General features: G+C 35.8%; 1 protein-coding gene across 1 annotated transcript; it reads right to left on the reverse strand.

The window, feature by feature from the left end:
* Nucleotides 1–3435: 3435 nt before the first annotated feature.
* LOC117628227 (cadmium-induced protein AS8) lies at nt 3436–6735 on the reverse strand. The gene is made up of 3 exons (XM_034360625.1): nt 6281–6735; nt 5804–6079; nt 3436–3746 (listed from the first exon to the last, which is right to left on the reverse strand). Exons 1-3 carry the CDS (start codon nt 6519–6521, stop codon nt 3733–3735), a joined length of 531 nt encoding a protein of 176 aa, XP_034216516.1. The 5' UTR covers nt 6522–6735; the 3' UTR covers nt 3436–3732.
* Nucleotides 6736–16227: the final 9492 nt, after the last annotated feature.

Genomic DNA, 16227 nt, shown 5'->3' on the forward strand with positions numbered 1-16227 from the left:
TCAATCAAGGCCAATTTCACAGTTTGTTACCACTGCAGAAGGGAGTCAAGCTAGGAAGAGGATGAAAAAAACTGCACAAAGGAAGCACTATCAAAGACCCTTCTTCCACCCATTGGGAATTACCTTTTTTGACTTTGGGCACACTTGGAATCTTCGACTTGGGTTTACATCAGTCTACCATCACTGCCATCTTTCCACAGTGACAATGAGCACCATGCCTTGCTGGTCCGATGTCCATCTTTTTCTTCGATTCACCCAACAACTTCACTTGATGTCGACTTCAATTTGAGCTACGAACACCAAAATTTTAGGGTTATGCGACTTATTTTATAAAATAATTCGAATAGGAGCACTCAAGCGCTAATTGTTTAATAAGTTAATACAATACTAAATACTCAGTTTAACCCATTTCATAATATCATTTCATATTGATTAATAATTTATTCATTCATTACAATCATAATTGTTCTTGATTTTTATATTATAAAATAGTTAAATATTAATATCATCATCTACACTATTAAAGACTCAAAAGTTAATAATTTTATATTGCAACAGAGAGAAGAAATACAAACAAACAAAAAAAATCATAAATCCCAATATTAAAGTACCCTATTCAAACATGTAAAAAAAGGAGGGGAAAAAATTTCACAAAGCTAAACAAAAGAGGAAGAGAAAGAGAAGAATAAAAACTAGGAGTTTTTAGTGTAAATATTATAACCTAACCTAGTAAATTTAATTGAAAGCAGAAGAGTGATAAAGAAGTTTAATGGTCAATTTGTAGACAAAAAGAACCTAAAATATTATTTATTTTAGAGTAAATATCCCAAATATAATATAATATAATATGTTATAATATATAAATGTAAGGGGTAAACAGATTGAGGGGGAGGGGGGCTCTGGAACCACACTGGTCCCTACATGGCTCCGCCCCCTGCGTGGAAGGCTATGCATGCAAGGGTGGGAAATCCCATTATCCTTTTCCAAGTAAATTGCAAAACCATGTGATTAAAAATTCAATAATTATCGCCACCGAGTTCTACCCCAGTGTGTGTATGAGGAATCCCCATCCCTTATAATTTAAACTATCGTTTGTATTAAAAAATTAAAAAATCAAGGCAAAAAGTCACTTTTGGTCCATGTAGTGTATCACTTTTACCACTAAAGTCCATATAGTTTCAATTTGATCAATTTTGTCCTTGTAGTTTGAATTCCAAGCAATTCATCCTCAATTTCTGTCAAATTATAAGGAGCATTTCGGTCTAATCTTGCAACCCCACCCTCACCACCCCATATCAACCCCTCCCCAAACACCTCATCCCATCCCTCCTCCCTCTCCCAACCCAACCTCCTCCTCCTAACTCAACCTACTCCCAACCCTATAGCCACGACCCAACCACCCTCACAAACCACCTTATCCCCTCCCTTGTCCCCTTCCCCATCCAACATTATGCTAGGACCAAAAATGACTTTTAGCCAAAAATCAATAATTATGAGAGAGATAAACACGTATGATGCTTATATTTGTGATAGGTAAGTTTTTCACGATAATGCACTCCAAAAGTTTGGTACATGAATAACATGCAAGGGTGCTGAAACCATGTGGCGAAACAAGAAATAACGATGAGAGGCAAAGAAAAATGGTAGGTAAATTTTTCTTTATGATGGGCTCAAGAAAAATTGAAGAATAATGTGGTGAGATTAAGGGCTTGTTTGGTATCCAATTTGGATCTAATTTTATAAATTTAAAAACAGATTTTAAGTTCAAAGCTATAAAAACTGTTTAGTAGACCCATTTTTAAAAACTCAAACCTAGAACAACTCAAAAATACCCACAATATCAACAAAAAAAAAGAAAGAAAAAGTGGGAAGTTTTATATATATTCTCTCTCTCTCTCTCTCTCTCCCCCTTTGTCTTTTATTAAACAAATTTTTAGATCTTAAAATCACTATTTTAAAACTCATATTTTAAAAAAAAATCATAATTTTTGAATTGACTTTTTTGGTAAGATACTAAACACCACCTAAGGCATCCCTGGTCCCTTTGACTGCAATATACAATTAGGCTTAGTTGAAATGGAAGATATGACTCTAGAAGCTCATGGAAATGGCTGAATAGGACTGCTCCACATAATCTCTTCACCGCCTTTATGAAAATTAAGGGGTTCTCTCCCGTATTCTAGTACTTTTGAGTCTCTCCCTTTTTCCATCATGGCTTAAGATTCTACCCTCTCTCTCTCTCTCTCTCTCTCTCTCTCTCCACCAAACATTATCAAGATATTTGATAATCACTACCAACTTCCGAAAATATAACTTGTTCAATTTTTCTTTCTTGAGTTCTTTTGTCAACACTATTGCAATTTTGGTACAGTTTGTAACATTGGAACTGCGTACAACCTTTGTATTAACAATTTCCCATGACAAAATGCTCTTTGTAGGATCACGTTCTAACATACGCTCATGAGTACAGCTTATCAAGTACATGAGTTTCATACAAATCTGTCATCTTTGTCGAGTCAGTAACCCGACGATCAATCCTAGTGATGGGTCGATCAATCATTGCCTCGATGACCTTCATTATCAAATTCTGAGAATCATGGTCCGATCGTTCCATGTTAATGATAGGTTTCTGAAGATAGCTTCAGTAGACATCATATCATGTCTTTGTTAAAGACCATTCGTCCTGAAATTCTTTGTAGGTATCTCATTCTTTCTGAGGCCGATGAGTTTGTGCCAATGACAGATTTATTGCAGCACAATTAGGATGCATGACTCTTCAATAAATAGAAACGGATGCTCAGTAATAACCGAAGCTTGAACATTAGTCTTAGGGTATTCAATTCAGTGCTCTAGTGCTACTTAATTGAGTGAGCATGAGAATTGTAGCTCAATAAGCTCTAGTCTTAGCTTCCATGCGTAATTGAAAACGATGATCTTGAGCGAATCTTAAATCTATGTTTATAGATCAAGGATTCATCTTTATTACTCTCTGAGTTCCATTTAGTGTTTAATTGATCGCAGTTTGAGCTAAAAGGATTAGAGTTCAGCTAGTATTTTTGGCTATCTAGTTGATTCTAAGGGTGGTCTTTAACATATTTTGGTTTTCATTTGGGTTTAATCTGTGTCAAGGCATAGAAGAACAACTTTGGCCGAGTGCATTTTAAGCAAACACCTCCTCAAGATTATGCCAATTACAAGAATTTAGCATGCTGGCTCGACATGGTTACCTTAGGAATTGAATAGACATATACTATCCTCTGTTTTCCAATTTCTATATATGCAATATATTTATCTAGGCAAGACTATCCATGGTTAGTAAACTTAAAGGGTTGTGCAAGATAAAGTCCATAAAAAACGTGAATCTTATTAGGTTTCATAAATATAACATTAAAACTGAAAATGAGGACGGCGAAACCTATGGTGCTTCCTAAGCTGGTACAAGATAAATGATGTTGGAAATTATTGGAGGCACATTATCTGTATCAGGAATTTGCAGAACTAATAAACAAAGGTCTTCTGTCTGCACAAACAATGAAAAAAAAGGCCTTCTGAAAAACTATAAAAATGCTGCTTCTAAGAATGCAGCATCGAGGAATCCTTATGTGAAACGTTTCTTACTTACATATTATGGACCAACTATATATAACCATGGCTAAAAATGAGTTTAAAGAGACTGGTCAGTGTAAGAATGCTTACAATCCTTCTAATATATGCACCAGATAGTCTATGGTGTCAACTTTTTGTACCTGAAAGCAAGGATACATATGTTATTATTTTGTCCTTTCTCAAGTGAACAAAGGAAACATAAAGCAAAACAAGCAAACTGAAATCATCAGGACTTATCAGACAACAGTATCTTGAGCCTACACAAGATGGCGTAGAAATAGTGACATCAGTCATCGGATGACCCACATCAGAAAGGACAACTAAATGTGAAGGCCATAGAGTATTGAAATATTGTGACCAAGGTGCTGCCACCTATATATCAAACTTGGCCTCTGCTATTTAACAGTGAAGTGGTGTTAATTCCACCCCTATAACAGTTATTTTATAACAAATTTGTCCCTATCTAAAATTACCATAGAGGATCATTCTTAAAACCCTTAAAATTTGAAATTAACAAAAAAATTGTGGATGTCCAGGCCTTCGCAGGCCATGGCGGCATTGCCATGGAGAATGGTGTAAACATCATTCGCTCTTTTGATTGTAATAGTGATTTCTGAGTTACCACAAAATCCAGAATTAAGCATTCATTTTAACCATTTATTTAGAAACTTTGAATGATCAAGCGGTCTGAGTGTAATAATGATTTGTCTACCCTACACAGAGTATATTAGTCTTATATATGTGTGTGAAAAGCTATAATATTTAAATATAAGAAAAAAGTGTGCTGTGCCACTTATAGCATTTTAATAACTTAAAATGGGAAAAACTGTGGCCTTGCTGCTGCGGCTATTACAGCAAGGCCATGGGGCTGCCATGATTAAAGAAGTAAGGTAATACGAACTGGCCATGGTAGCTACCAAATAGTTTTACTTTTATAGGGTGAGTGTTAGGGTTAAGGCAGAGGGTTAAGGGAAAAGGAAGGAGGTATGGACGGTTTGGGAGAACTGGTGGGCAGGAAGACTAGATTATAGATAATTTTTAAATTCAAAATAAAAGAATTTGTGGGCTGGGCAATTTCATCTCTCTTAGCAGCTATTAGTTCACAACCATGCTTCAGAAATAATCCTTAAAATTTCTCAAAGAAATAGAATCCTTTAAGCTGCAGCCTTTCAGAGTCAACCTAAAGGAAAAGAAAAGCTAGAACAATTTGTTAACGTCTGACTTATATAAGTTAGTTTGTTTGGGAAGCTCAGTTAATGTTTATCCAAGCTATCTAAATTCTGAAAAGTAAGAGGGTTGAAAACTTACAAAGAACTATATCATTCCCTCTCGTGTGACTCACATAAGCTGTTCTATGAAGAGATGACTGTCTTTAAGAAATCATCATGAACTAGCTACACGGAGAACAGATACTAAATCCACTCACTCCAATCAATTCTAGATCAACCAATACCTCAAATGTATCACATCACATATTTATTTCTAGTATAATACTTTTCTTTGGCAGGTTCTACCATCGTGTTAGATATAAATGGCATACCATGGTCTGCAAGTAGAACTAACATCAAATAATTGGCCATTATGTTGGCCTCAAGCAGCAAATCATCATTTTACTAATTTTCCTGGATTTACTGTTTGAACGAAAATCAATATGGTTTATCAAATTTTCAGGCTAACTCATGATCACTGCCTGGGTTGTTACCCAAGAATGTATGGGCCGGTTTGGGATCTACTGACTGAGACTATTGAAGGGAGATTGTGAGACTACGCGCATTGAAAAAAGCACACCTCAGATAATATAGGTCATTAATAGTCCAGTAAAAATGAGACTGTCGAAGCTCTCCCATCAAAAATAAAATAAAACACTGCATAGGACTAAAATTATTCCAGCTTGGTCTGTAGTCCCGTGTGACTAACTTGACCAAAAACAGTTCTTGTGCGTTGTGTAGCCATTACATTGTCAGGTTCCAAGAAGTCAGATTGTTTCTGGCTTTAATTTTGCCTTAATGTAGTTCATTTTGGACTTCTTTCTTAAAAAAAATGATGATAGCTATCATGGTGGGAAAAATAAAGAAGACAATAAATAGTTGTAACTTGTAAGAAAGCAGCAAAAGAACAACCAGAATTGTGGCATCAATAGGAATGATAATATAGAGTTATCCTTTGACTAGAATACAAGTTGTATGTGTCAACTTACCTTTGGAAGAGTGGAAGAAGCGTCCCCAAAATGCTTCTAAACTTTCACACATAGAACTAGCATTGACACTTAGCCGGCTCTTCATTTCAGATAAATCAACCCCTTTGTCCAAAAGATGTTGTTGCTTAAAGCTAGAGAACCTTCCACTGGCTTCTCTCTGCAGGTTTGTGAAGCAAGGTGCAATGTTGTTCCAGCCCTCCCCTGCAATGTTTTTGGAGAAAGGAAGACCACTAGATTGACCAAACCCCAATGCACCACTTCTTGTTGCCATAGCAGCTGGACCAAAAAAAAAAACCAAGAAGAGAAAAAAGCTAAATCTGGATGGCACTGAAGACTACAACTTCGAATTTCACCAGGAAAATGAAAACATCCATATCAATAAAGAAAGAGCTGTACGTGGTAAGCAAAAAATACAAGAAACAGCACCAATGAAATGGTTCTCACATAAAGAGGCAGAATTACAAAATTAATAATTACCATTATAAGGAACTTGAAGGAGCCAATTTGCAGGAAGACCAATGCCAGCACCAAGCAGAGTGAAACCAACACTAAATCCAACACCACATCCAGCTCCAACATAACCAATCACCTCAGGCCCAAAACCAGGACCCCATCCAATACCACAACCAATTCCTACTCCCAATCCCCAAAATGCACCAGATGTTGGGTGCACTGGGTTCCATCTTTCATACCTCCTGAACAGTCCTTTTATTATCATTATAGCACCTCAAAATCACTGACGAGTATGGAAATTATTGATAAATTTGGTGGGTATTTCCGAGATTTTGTTTTTTATTTAATTTCTGGGTATTTATGGGTATTTCATCTTCTAGAGAGAGTGAGCTGTGAGATAGGCGGAGGCTCTGAGAGAAGAAGAAAGGCACAATACTCACTTTGAAACCAGGTCAGAATCGTTAGACCCATTAAGCAAAACTAAAGGAATATGATCTCCACTATTCTTTGTTGATCCTAAATACTTAAAAGTTTTATTATTGTATAAAAAGATAAAAAGGTCATTCAATTTAAAACTTAACTCTAATATATCTTTACATATCCCACAACTCTTCATATTAAGTTTTAAAAAAACACAAATTTCTTTACACCTTATCATGTTTTTTATTAAAAACAGCCAAAATTTACCCCCCACTTTTAAAAATATCAGTTTTTATAAAATCTTTCAAATATAACCAAAAACTCACATAAATAGACACAAATACTCTTAAAAATTAAAACCCACATATAAACTTAAAAAGTTCCAATATATTTTGAGTCCCAGTTATTGATATATACTTGGTATCCGACTAAAGATTGAGACTTTGAAGAAAATTGATGCCTAAAGGTGCCCAACAAAACCATCGTCTCACATGTGCCCATCCTCTCTCATTGAGTCCCACGTTGACCAAATAAGAAAAACATTGAAACTCATTTGCTAAGCAAAATAATGCTTTTAAAAAAAACAATATTGCTGAGTATGTGGCACTAAAATGGCGTTGGCTATAGATTAAGATCTTCATAAAACCATTGTGATAACAGAAAGCTCATGTACAAAGGGGATTCTGAAAGAAAGCTCATGTGCAAACCAACTATGGATTTTTAAAATCTTCTTAAAACCATTGCGATAAAAGGCGTTGGCTTTGCATGGACCATGGCTGCTATAATTCCTGCTTTTCCCTTTTCCAGTAATCAATTCAAAGACTATATCTTTGTACGTTGAGTTAACCCACTTCCCATCGTAGTTAATCAAAATTGTCAAACTAGACATTATCTTGAAAGGTAAATTAACATAATAAATAATAAATAATACAATACAAATTGAGAAAACAATGTTCAAACCCTCTATATATATTTGTATTTTTGTCTGAATAGCAAATATATATATATATATATATATATATATGTTTTGTATATTTTGTTTTAAGAATAGCAAATAAGTAATCATGTGCAAATCAAAATGCCAAGGTTGCGTGTAACAGGACCTGCCCCGAATTTCTCGAAATCAAGGATGAATCCTATGGTATTATCGACCTCATACTGATATCGGGCCCATTTACTAAAAAGAGATTAGACTTTCTGCCGAAATTTCACTAGAGTCACCCCTGAAAAATGGACATTTCCAAAATTTTCAACCTGTTCCAACATATTTAAAATTCTCAATCGGTAGATGCACAAGATATTAACATGCAGTTTACATGATAGGCCTCTTACCTTACAATCAACCCTAACATGGTCGATATCAGAGCAGTCTAAAGAATTTCAGTTTACAAACAGAATATAAAGTTCAGCAAAAGAGAAACGATTAAAAGTTTATCCTACATAAGCTCAGGCTCGGAGTTCACGACTTGATACGGCCGTTTGATTTCAAGACGATCTTTTGCCTTGGGGCGCAAAACAGAAAAGTGTGAGTGGACTAAAACAAAGTTTATTTTACATTTGAAAACAACATAATATAACCCCCACCGTTTAGAAAATGGTGTTGAAAACGATATGCATTCAAAATCGACGTATATAGTTAAGTCAAATCAATGTGAAATCCATAATTCATAACAGTATACTATCACCAATCTCATTCCAAAACCCTTCTCAACTACCCTCTTGAAACGCGTGCCTATGGTACTGCGAGTGAGGATGTATCCTCACCGACAAATAAGAACGAAAGGATAAGTACATATATATATATATATATATGACACTACCAAAATTGCACCGGGGAAACAATCCAATCGGGGGATTATTTGACTAGTCCACATGCAAGAATCCTCAATTGACCATGTGGCTAGGGAACGAGCCGTCCAACGGGGGAATGGGCTCACCAGCAAGTACAACATAATCATCAATACTCGTACGCTTGTTACAAGTCCTACGCGTGCAGACTAACCCCGCTAAAGGTCTACGAAACACCCCGTCAATGGTGCTCGGGTTCCGACATATCCACATTTCACCAAATTCCAAGTATCCAATTCCAATATTTCAAATCCGGGGAGGTACATAGGGTAGTGCTTATAGCACTCAAAACTGACTCAAACCACAACCCAATTTCACATTTCATAAACTTTTTCCAAAAACCCCATGTACTCAACACATATCCAAGTATAAATAATCATTCTCAAAATAGCATATATCCATTCCAAAATAATCACAATCCGAAATTATTTAAATATACTTCATTTACTTTCATAAAAAAATTGCATTTATCATTTAAATAAATAATAACTCAATAATCAAGAAATCATTATGTATATTTTTCCCATCCCTGAAAATAATGATTATAGTTTAAAAACAAAGTCCACTGACAGGTAGTCCCACATTGCTTGACCATGAGAGGGGCCCGCTTACTGCATACGCTAGGCCAAACCTATTTAAAGATACGAGGGCCAGATTAACATAAAATACTTCGAACAAGAACTTTAAATAAAATCCTAGTTTTTCCGGGATTTAAGTGTGTGTACAACTAACGAGAAGTTCTTAAGGTCTAACTACATGTTCTGAATGGTGGAAAGGCCTCAGAAGACGCTCAGTCAACTAAGTGGTCAAACTTTCCAAATTTGGTCAATGGGCCCCCGAGGCCCACGACCTGCAATTTCCGATCCGAAAGTTCCTATGGGTTTAACAAGGTTTATTATACATGTCTTCTAAGTTTGGTTTGAATCGAACGGTCGGATTGCCCGTGATCGCACGATCGGACGGTTACCATTTAGCCTAATCATTGAATCGAAGCATTCGGGACCCCGATTCTCCATCTGCAAATTCCTACACAGTCCTAGAGGTATCTAGATCAACATATTTTGAAATGAAGTCGATCCAACGGTCCAAACATATCGAAACTGGATAACGCCTAATATGCGTAATTCGATCGACAATCAAATAGTAACCAAATTCAAATCCGAGTATACTCTCGTGCTCGGGACGACATGGGGATCATTTTAGGACCAAATTGGTCACCCAAACAGTGTGCCGGCAATGCGTGGATGCCTTGAGAATTTTGGTGACATGAAAATTCTCGAAACACCCAACAATACCTATACCTACATGACCAGGACATTAAGTGGAGCAACTTTTGTTCTTGGGCCATGGCCAAAATATGATCGGAGCTGGCCGGAAACATGAGCCGAAAACTGACCAAATTTTAAGCGATAAATCGAGTTCCAAAACGCAAAAATTGATCTAATCAACCCAACCATCAGCTAGAACACGAACACATTGAGAGGATGAAAAAGCATACCTAGATCAAAGAAATTGGTGGTTGGATGGTTGGAACGAGGGTCGAAAAATTTGGGTCAAAACCGGTCTGTTTTCTCGTCTTTCCGGCCACGGTGGCTGGAGGTTGAGTCGGCAGAAGGGTGGGATGGAGAAAGGAGGTGGAGGCAGTTCTTTTGGTGCCGGCCTTGTAGCCGGAGGTGGTTGGTGGGGGTGACGGGAGGCCAAAATCCAGTCGGTCTATTAAGGGGGGAGAGATTGAGAGAGAGAGAGAGAGAGAGAGAGAGAGAGAGAGAGAGAGAACCAGGTTGTTTAAAAAAAACAGACTTTGAATTATTTACAATTATGCCACTAGGCTTCCAAAGATCATAACTTCTCAACTCCGATTTGAGCCCATTACGTGTCTACGAACTTGTATCGACGCGATCTATGCAATAGTACCATTCATTCCCCAAAATCCTACTTGATTAAAAAGTGATCAAAATAACCCTATCCAAGAGGGCAAAGTTGTAATTTTTGAATTTAATAAATTAATAAATTCAAAATGGACAATAAAATAGGGTCGTGGTGTTACATTGTGAGCTCTCCTCTTCTTCTCCTTAAGATGTGTCGGCTATGGGTGAAAGTGTGGAGGAATTGGATGGTGTTAGGGTTTTTTCTACAATAGTACTCCTATAAATCCTACCTATCTAAGGTATAGCTATAATTATTACAAAAATAGGATTCCTACTAATCTAGGGTCTTCTTGATTTCTCCTTGTTTGACTTGATGAGACTTTGAACTATCTTGAACTAGGAATGACGGCATTCCTTTTGACACAAGGAATGATTTGGCTCTTCCTTTTGTGCTTTTTGGCATCTTTCTAATTAAAATCCTCAATCTTCATCTTCTTGCCATTTTTAGCTCAATTTCTCCTATTTTCACAAATTCTTCACAATTCTAGCAAAACATATTAAAACAAACAATTTAATCTAAAGAGAACATCAAGTAAATAGGTAAAAGAGGTATAAAATGTATATAAAACATAAGCTTATCAAATACCCAAAACCTATCTTTTGCTAGTCCTTAAGCAAAACTAAAATATTAAAAATAATTAAAAACAAACAAACTAAACTAAACCACTTTCACAGATAATCTCGATGGCATTAAGCATGTGCCACAAGATTTTAAACCTCTAGGTATCCCTAGTAGGAGGAGTTGTGTCTCTTGAGGGTTTACTAGTCACGATACCCACAAACGCTCCTTGCAAAACAAATTTGTTAAAGCAATACTTCCAACAAACTAATAATAATCAATGAATGCTAATCACAATTCCAAAACTAAAGTTAAGCCACTACAAATAAAATGAACCATAGTGTAAAGTGTAACGCCAATACTCCAAGCATTCTAACTTAAAGATGACCACACGCATCGTATGTACAAATTCGGCTTGACTCTAGGCCCACTGGATAATACTCAATTTTCACACATAACCTAGGATTACACTCTTACCCTGCATATGTGAATGAAGTTAGGTAAAAAAATCAACACATAAGACACATATGCATCCAAAATGAATAAAAAGTAATTTATTGAAATAGATCTCATGGGAAGGAAATCAAATACTAAAAACCATAGACAAAGTACATACCTCCACTTCCAAGCAAGACGTCCACAAAGATCCGTTAGGTCTTTACTATGGTTGTAATGTGAGGTTTGATTATGGGTTATGAAATAAATGATAGGTAACTTAACACATACCAAGGCATTCGCCTTGTTATCTGGTTTGACTCTTCAAATTTTCTTCACAAAGGCGTCCATGATTTTTTGAATGCTTCTTTTTTTAATATTAATTTTATGTTCCTTTTTCATTATCTCTTTTTTTTTTTTCCTCCTTTTCAAATATGAACTTTAAGCACATATTTCCTTAGTACACGACACCTCTTTTGTTGATGTAGAGCTCAACCTTCTTCCTTGTGTTCACTTACCATGGCATCTTCCAAGTTATAGGGTGTGGCTAAAAATAGGGTGAAAAAGATAAGGAATAATGTGGGCGATGAAAGAAAAGGCTAAGTGTTTGACTTCAAAGGGTTGCTAGCACACACAAGGGGTAGGCTCTCATAGAATGGCAATTTGATCAAGCATCTCACAAGGGTAGTCTCCACTATTTCTCCACAATCATCTAAGTATAGCTACCTTCTCCACCAAAATACTTTAAGCATGACAATGTGATGTTCTAAAATTATGAAGCATAAACCTTCATGGCAAATCTTTAGTAAAATAATAATGATTAAGCATTACATATACATCATTATTAGTAAGAGAAAGTAATACTTTAACACAAAAATTCAGAATTTGAAAATTCCGTAAGTTTTGTTCAGTTTTGACAAATGTTCAATTATCGATTCATAACTTGAAAATTACATAACAAATTTTAACAAGCCTTATATGCTTAGAAACTAGATAGAAAAACCCAGAACTTTCATTCAAATTAGATTTCGAAAATCAGCTCAAAAAAATTTGAAAATGTGTTTGTAATATAGACATTGTACAAAACACATAGGCTTGTGACCTCTATGCATTTAAACAGCTATATTTTCCAAACCAAAAACCAAATTTGAATGTTATTTATATGGTTGGATTCAGCATGAAAATTGAAGAAGGCATCATGGGCCAACTCTTCAAATTGATTCTAGATTCGTCTAGTTTATTGCAAAAGTAAACTTGTAGTGGAACATACTCGAAACGAAAACAAAAACAAAAACAAAAGTTTCCCACCCCCAAACCTAAACTAAACATGTTCCTCAATGTTTAAAGTATATTCATGTAACAAGTAGTAAAGGCAGCGAGGAGAAAATAAAGAAATAAAAATGAAAAGAGAGGAACAAATGTACCTTGTTGGGTTGTCTCCCAACAAGCACTTGGTTTAGAGTCATCGACCATTCTTTTTGAAGATGATCACTCGGGGTCATGGAGAGCAAATGTCTTTTTCATTAGTTTTCAGCTACTTATGTTGCTTTTGTGCATCCAAGTCTACAACATTTTTTATGGGCCTACCATTTCGGAGTGTAATTGGCTTAGCATGCTCTTGATTTTTTAAGTTAACCTCAGATTGGCTAGCAAAACTCCTCTTTCTCTTACTGTGTGCGCATTAGCCAATTGACCCATTTGAACTTCTAAATTTCAGATGGAAGCGGCCTGATTTTCTAAGGTCGTTTCCTTCTTACTTATGACTTGATTGGTATTTGTGGCGAGTTGTGCGATTATGTCTTCCAAGTTATTTTGCTTCTCTTGTGGTTGAAAGCCCGTTGGTGGTCTTTGTACGTTCTAATTATTTTCCTATGAAAAATTGGGGCACCTTTGCCATCCTGAATTGTACGTATTCGAATATGGATTATTTTGCGAACGGTTGAAATTCAAAACTTGGTTGACACTCTCCATAGTGGTGGCAACAAAGGGGTTTCCTTCGCCACATTCTCTTGTCTGACGGGTTCCTAAATACAATTCACACTCTAGCCCAACAAAAGATTGTATAGAATTAACATTAGAATTTAAAGTACTAAGTTGTTGAGAAAGAAGAGATAACTGAGTGCTCAATGGAGAATTTTATGTCGAGCTCATGCATTCCAACTTTCTTTGCTGTGTGTCGTTCTGTTGGCCATTGTGAATTGTTGGTGACAATTTCCTCTAATAGCTCATAGGCTTCAGTTTATGTTTTTCCATTAAAGCTCATCCAGCTGTAGTGTCGATTATAGATCGGTTGGTAGGATTCAATCCATTGTAGAAAGATTGCACTTGCACCCAAATCGGTAGCACATTTTGAGGGCACATTGTCACTAAGTCTTTGAATCTTTCCCAAGCTTCATAAAATGGCTCATTGTCTTGTTAAGTGAAGGCAATGATATTATTCCTTAGCTCTGTGATCTTTGCAGGAGGGAAATATTTAGCTAGAAATTTCTTTGTCTTGTGATCTTTAAGAGAAAAGCCTTGCCTTTGCTTTATCCTTGAGTGAGAATGGATAAAGCTCTAGGCAGATTGCATCGTCGGAACCTCCATTAATCTTCAAGATATCACATACTTCCAAAAAGTGGTGATTTGATTATTTGGATCCTCATGAGCAAGACCATGAAAGGTGGCACAATTTTGAAGCATGGATATCACTCCGGTTTGAGCTTGAAGGTGTTGGCTTGGATATTAGGGTGGTGAATGGATGTCGTAATGGAAGTAGACAGTGCAGTTGTTAGGTGCGGCCACGATGAGTGGCTTTGGTCCCAACACTTCCTCCTCCGTTACTAATACAAGCAAAAAACATATTTCTCAATGTAAACAACCAAACTATCACTCAACCATTGATTCCCCATTTTGTTACGCAATGGTGTTTTCACAATATTCATAGCAGAAAATGATCTCTCAACCGAAATGGGTAAAACCAAAGCTAATGTAAGAAGCAAATACACGTAGTTGTATATTCTACTCCTCCATGTGTTTACCAATTTTTCTACAAGATCACTAATTCCTTTCAATGATGAAAACTCTGCGCTATTCTACATATCAACAATATAAAGGCCAAGTTGATCTTCAAGCTTCATGAGGTCCCATCCATTAAATTCTTGAGGATAAAATTGAGCAAAATGAAGTATTTTTTGTTTGTCAAAAGCTACAAAATTATAAGCTAGACACAAACATGTCATATGAACAAGCAACTCAGTGTTTCATTTCGAATTATTCGCTTCAACCGTTGTTTTACCTCCCTAAAATCAAAGTTGGATTCCCTTATTGAAGCGATTATTAAATTATATTAGTTGCTTATTAATGATATTAAGAAATTGGTCCACACGATAATAGTGGCGGTTTGTGATTATTTGAGCTTTATGTCGTTATCTCGCTTGTAGTACAAATAAATCATCCATCTTAGGAACGTCAATATCATTGTTGGCACAAAATCTTGATACTTCACCAAGTGAAAGTCATCATCTCTCAAGGATTGTAGTTAATCTTATATCTTTGGACTAACATCATTGCATTCACAATATCTTGATCTGCCTTTTGTCATGAGTGTGACAAATCATTCGTGATTCCCAATATAAATCTCATCAAAAATAGGTGAAACACAAAGTCAAAAGTTTCTATTTCTTTCAATAACCTATTTGTTTCACTTAAATTATCTTGGTTGTCATTGAAAAGGAGATGTTAGAAACGATTGAATTTGAAAGTATAATTGAGGATTTTGCTTCTCAAAAAGCAAGAAGAAAATTACTTAAATAATACTTTTTTTAGTCGTGATTTTGTTGTTTTTCACCTTATCTTGCAAGTGGTGACGTTGATGTTTTGCCGGTTGTTGAGGATGCAAAGGGATTTCAAGTAGGCTGATGTTGTTTGCTTTGGCTATTAAGGATGCAAAGACATTTTTGTTTTGCTGGTTGCTCAGGATGCAAAGGGATTTCAAGTGTGTTGTTTTCTTTGGCTATTGAGGATGAAAATATATTTTTGTTTTGTTGGTTGTTGAGGATGCAAAGAGATTTCAAGTAGGCTGCTGTTGTTTGCTTTGGCTATTGAGAATGCAAAGGCATTTTTATTTTGCTGGTTGTTGAGGATGCAAAGGGATTTCAAGTAGATTGATGATGTTTCGCTTCGACTATTGAGCATGCAAAGAAATTTTTGTTTCGCTAGTTGTTTGTTGCTGGATGAAAAAGAACGTATTTTGCTGGATGAAAAAGAACTTATTGAATTGTTACATGTATTTATCTTGTTTATATATTGTAGCATTTTATTTTGAATTTTTATATATTGAAGTTTGAATTGATATAATTTATTTGGCTTGAATGTAAAATTTTTAGTTAATTTGAACAGGTTAGATCTTGGTTGAAAAATGAGAGAGAGTCCATCACTAAGTATATATATATATATATATAGGGACCTAATTTTTGCTCCACTTTTAGTGGTTGAGATTAAACCTGACATAACAAATTGTTTTAATGTTTTAAATAAACAATCATTAATTTTATTTTCTCTCTCATAAAAATAAAATCAAATTATTTTCTCTCTCCTCCTTTTTTTCTTGGAAACGTAATCTCTCTTCTCGGTAGTATCCTTTTTTACTTGGTACTCTAATCTCTCTTCTTTCTCACGCATACCTCTCTCTCTCTCTCTCTCTCTCTCTCTCTCTCTCTCTCTTTTTCCTAGGACCAGAAAAAACCTCCATCTTTTTTCCCTCTCTATCTACAACAAAAGTCTGCAACAAGAGTCTCATC

This window comes from Prunus dulcis, chromosome 5 (assembly GCF_902201215.1).
Source record: "Prunus dulcis chromosome 5, ALMONDv2, whole genome shotgun sequence".
Classification (NCBI taxonomy): Eukaryota; Viridiplantae; Streptophyta; class Magnoliopsida; order Rosales; family Rosaceae; genus Prunus; species Prunus dulcis.

Coding starts and splice junctions, on each gene's coding strand:
- LOC117628227 (XM_034360625.1), bottom strand. CDS start 6,521: ATGATAATAAAAGGACTGTTCAGGAGGTATGAAAGATGGAACCCAGTG. Junction 6,080..6,280: donor CCTTCAAGTTCCTTATAATG/GTAATTATTAAT, acceptor TTTTTGGTCCAG/CTGCTATGGCAACAAGAAGT.